This window comes from Histoplasma capsulatum, genomic scaffold, assembly GCF_000149585.1.
Source record: "Histoplasma capsulatum NAm1 scaffold_12 genomic scaffold, whole genome shotgun sequence".
NCBI lineage: Eukaryota > Fungi > Ascomycota > Eurotiomycetes > Onygenales > Ajellomycetaceae > Histoplasma > Histoplasma mississippiense.
In genome coordinates, this window is record NW_001813971.1 from 2429 (window position 1) to 7233 (window position 4805).

Here is a 4805-nt window from a genome sequence, read left to right on the forward strand (position 1 = left end):
TGGGATAATGCTCTTTAAAACTCCCATATTTTTGAACCTGATCTAGCTATATTATATCTCTTTACCCTCTTTCTTTTTGCTCCTTTTCCTCTTGCTTCATCGATCTTTATATATGCATATATCTTTTATCTCTATGTGGTGCTCGTCAACATCTGCCTCTCATCTGTGATGTCATTTGACCTCTATGCCCCTGACTCGATCTTCCCCCCCTCTACCTTCTGATATAATCGTCCAACGGGTTCGACGTCCAACGGGTTGATGGGTTCATCCAACGGGTTCGGGTCCAATGGGTGAATGGGCTCCTTGGACGGGTTTGACGTCCAACGGGTTGGGTCCAGCCTGTTCGACTTCCTCATCCAACGGGTTCGACATCCAACGGGTTTGGGTCCAGCGTGTTCGACTTCCAACGGGTTAATGCGCTCCTTGGACGGGTTCGACATCCAACGGGTTAATGCGCTCCTGGGACGGGTTTGACGTCCAACTGGTTGATGGGTTCATCCAACGGGTTTGGGTCCACCGTGTTCGACTTCCATCGGGTTAATGCGCTCCTGGGACGGGTTCGACGTCCAACGGGTTAATGTCCAGCGTGTTCGACTTCCAACGGGTTAATGCGCTCATCCAACGGCTTCGACGTCCAACGGGTTTGGGTCCAACGTGTTTGACTTCCAATGGGTTAACGGGTTTGTGCTCAATTTAACCAATTCTGACCTCACTGCCCACCCCTGTCTCTAGCCTCACTCTTTTTCAACCCTAACCCTGACTCTGACCACCTCATTCTTCCCCCCAGCCTCTACCCTCACTCTTTGTAACCCTGACCCTGACCCATTATCATATGGGATGATACTGTTTGAAACTGATCCTTTGAACCTGATCTACTTTCTCTTGATGTTATATCCCTTTACCCTCTGTCTCTTGCTTCACCTGCCTTTATATATATATACGTCTTTCATCCCCCTGTGGTGCCCCTCACCTGTGATATCACTTGACCCCTGTACCCTCTGACTCGATCTTCCCCCTCTCTGCCTCCTGATATATCCCTCGCAGCCAACAAAACATCTCCATCAGCTGGTTGTGCTCGATGCCCTGCCCCTCAACCTTCTGTCTCAAAAATTCAATCACCGCCTCCTGATCATCTGCATTCACATTGAACTCCCTCAGCTGCTGTGACACCCATACATCATCATTGCCACTGTCGGGATCAAAAATCCCCTGTACGGACACTGCCTCTGTGTCTTCCAGCTGTTGCATATGGACTGCGGCATCCCGCATCGGAAGCACCCGGAATACTGTGTGTATTTGATCTTGCTCCGCACTGTCATCATCCATCTCTTTGCCTCCTGGCTCTCCTCGTGGGGACACTGGTACAGCTCATGGTCAAACTCCCGCTTGCCACTTGCACATATCAAACACTGATCCTTCCACCTCTGCGCCTCTTCCACTAAAACCTCCTCATCCATCAATGCCCTCTGCCCTCGCTGCTGATGTGTGATGATGAACCGGCCTTGATGGACATTCTGTTTGTGGAATGTCTGTCTGATTGTTGATGGGATGCCTCTGATGTCTTCACTGATTACCCTTCATTCTGATTGCCTGTGAACGTGTAATCCGCCTCCTCCATGGGGCTCACCACGGCCCACTCTCCCACCATCTGGCTTGCTTGGTTCCTGGCCAGCATGTCGGATGCATTGGCGTCCAGTCGCAGCGCCTTGTGCACCACCATGAACCGTGCCACCTTGATGATCCGTGACAACATTGGTGGGTAGCTCTCCGCGTCGCACCATCCATACAACCCCCGTCCCAGCACCGCCAACGCGTCTACCAGCGCGCACTCATAATCCTCCACCTGAACCCGCTGGTTCAGCAGCTCAATGCAAAAATCCAAACATGCCATCTGGATCTTGGTTAATTTGAACTTATCTTCTTCTTGATCCGTGACAATATTGGTGGGTAGCTCTTCGCGTCGCACCATCCATACTCCCCCCGTCCCAGCACCGCCAACGTGTCTATCAGCGCGCACTCATAATCCTCCATCTGAACCCACTGGTTCAGCAGCTCAATGCAAAAATCCAAACATGCCATCTGAATCTTGACTAATTTGAACTTATCTTCTTCTTCTGACTGGGTATCTCTCTGTCTCTTCTCCTCCTCCTCCTCCTCCACCTCCTCCTCCTCTTCTTCTTCCTCAGTCATCTGCTCATTCATGGGGTCTGGGCTGATGGAGTGTCGCTGGTCGGCTCTCTCTGTGGTGGCTACCGTGGTGTGAACTGGTACTGTGGGCTCGTCCATTCATGCTCGACCTGCGTTCGGGCGAAAAACATCAACATCTGCTGCCATGGCCTCACGTGCTCGGCGATGCTCTCCTCGTCCATGTACGCCTGCAACGGGGTGTGCCGGGTCTGGTGTCGCTCTGTGCGGATGGCCTCGATGCGGACGAAGTGACCCAGCCGTGTGATGACTCGCTGGCTGGTACGGGCAACCTGACCCATGGCCTCCCAGATGGCCCTCGCGGCCAGTTCATCTGGGCACGTGGTGTCATCGTCGGGCCGCTGCACGCAGTTGACCAGATCATTGGGTGCGATGTTGGTCAAGTACACCGGCCATCTGGTCCGCCGCAGCCATGGGTTGGCTTCATCGTGCTCCCCGGCCTGGATGACATTGCTGGTCTGCCGTTGCTGTTCCCGGTCAAACCGCTCCAGCTCATCAATGACATGGCTGGCTCTGTTCTGGTCTGGCGTGCCGGTGTGCTCAGTAGTCTCCTTAGTCTGGATCTGTATGTAGTGGGAGCCCTTGCGCGATGCAAATACCTGCTGGAACTGCACCTTCTGGCATGATCTGTCCACCTCATCCTGTGCTGCCGTACGCTTTTGTGGCGCTGTACGGCCACGGCTGGGATATGGCGACCAGCTGTGCTTGTTCTGCCAGTGCTTGCGCATGGTGTTCATGTTCCCTGCCACATACTGGCACTGGGGATCCCGCTGGCACCTGTAGCCATCTTGAATGGGTAGTTCCGGGATTGGTTCATTCAGTATTGTGGGCAGTGTTAACTGTGTAGTATGTGGGCAGTGTTAACTGTGTAGTATCTCGAGCCACATTGTCCCACTGTTCAATGTTCTCCTTTATCTGCTGAACCACCGCATGCTTTAGCTGATGGGCCTTGCCTTTCAGATGCTGTTCAATCTCTGTTGGCCACACAGCGTGCTTGCACCGGCGGCATATGATAATGAGGTATGATTCACAGTGGACAAATAATTGATGTTCCATGTCGATGATGGGTCTGTCTTGTGCATTGAATATATATATATTTCCTTCATTCAGTGTCTTTGTGTGAAACTTGACGGATCTGATCTGGTGTGAATGTTTGTTTTTCTGTGTTTAAAATCACTCCAGAATGAAGCCTTTCAGTTTTCTTATATGTTTTGCTATTTTTATTTACTTTGTTGATCCTGCACCGCTTTGCACCGCTCCGTTGCCTGGGTGAAAATATAGATATTTAGTTGGGTCTGGTTGGGTTGATGGCTTACCCCATCAAACATCGCACCTCAACTCATTGACTTTGACACCACAATGTAACCCCTTCCCGGCGGAATTATCGCTTTTGATTTGGATATGTTGTATTTCATATCCACTACGGCCTACATGCAAAGTTTGAAGTCAATTGACTCCGTGGTTGATTAGACGTTCAACGTCTGAAACCAAATGGAATGTACGCCCAATCTGCCCTGCTCTGATTGGTCGGTTTTCTAAGGTTTTCTAACCCTAAATGGAATGGACGTCCATTCCACCCCCACCTGTTGGATAGACCTACCGGGATCCCTATATCGAGACAGGTGAAGCATTCGCGTCAACATCTCAGTCGGAAGCGTCGGGATAGAAGCCCAGTGTATCTAGAAGTAGAACACAGTGAGCATTCATCTGAACAGACAGCATCACACAGGCAGACTCAACCTATGGCTCTAAGTTATCAAAATAAACACCCTGGATCGATGAGGCTATCTGAATGTCAAAGCCAGCATGTAGAAATGCAACACCATGCTGGATCACGGAAGCGAGAGCGACCCTTGAACTCCTTGATTGAAGATGACTCTTCAAAGATCAAAAGATCATGGAGGCATCATGGCCGGGCTCCTCCAGAGTCAGTCAGAGTCAATAGGGATACTCCCCAGTGGACTAGACAGGGCCATAGGCAGGGCCATAGGCAGGGCCATAGGCAGGGCCATAGGCAGGGCCATAGGCAGGGCCATAGGCAGGGCCATAGGCAGGGCCATAGACAGCAGACGGCATTCTCCAATCCCACTGGATCTTTAAATGATGAGGATGGTTCTTCTTCATTATTATTCCAGCCCTACTCCGAGTCATTCTATAGTGAAGATGACCACGCCCCAGAACAGCCATTACCCCTCAAGGATAAAGATCACCATATCTCTATGCAGTCAGCATCATCATCATCATCATCAGAACCCTCACATTCATTGGATTTGCCGTCTCATCAGCAGAGTGTTGACCCGCTCTTATCCTCAGAGCAGCTGCACTCATCACCAGCACCTCCACCATCTCTTCCCCCCAGGGCAACCCAGCTGCGGAGGCCAGCCACCACTCGCCGTGATGGTAGCCCACTGCCGCCCCGACGCATGTGGTCTGAGGAGGAGGAGAGACGTCTTCTCCAGCTATTTGTCGAGTATGGGCCAAAATGGAGGATCCTGCAGCTGATGGATAAGGAACATTCAGATGGTGCAGTTCTACAGGACCGTAGTAATGTTGATCTGAAGGACAAGATCCGAAACATGAAGGTGCGCTATGAAAAGTAT

The 4805-nt window shown here is 51.2% G+C and overlaps 2 protein-coding genes across 2 annotated transcripts; one reads left to right on the forward strand and one right to left on the reverse strand.

The window, feature by feature from the left end:
* Positions 1-978: 978 nt before the first annotated feature.
* HCAG_08574 (predicted protein) lies at positions 979-2942 on the reverse strand (the record flags this gene model as incomplete). Its single annotated transcript, XM_001536203.1, has 4 exons — positions 979-1358; positions 1628-1815; positions 1976-2277; positions 2343-2942. 4 exons carry the CDS (start codon positions 2940-2942, stop codon positions 979-981), a joined length of 1470 nt encoding a protein of 489 aa, XP_001536253.1.
* A 1077-nt stretch (positions 2943-4019) lies between these two features.
* Positions 4020-4764, forward strand: HCAG_08575 (predicted protein; the record flags this gene model as incomplete). Its single annotated transcript, XM_001536204.1, has 2 exons — positions 4020-4675; positions 4743-4764. 2 exons carry the CDS (start codon positions 4020-4022, stop codon positions 4762-4764), a joined length of 678 nt encoding a protein of 225 aa, XP_001536254.1.
* Positions 4765-4805: the final 41 nt, after the last annotated feature.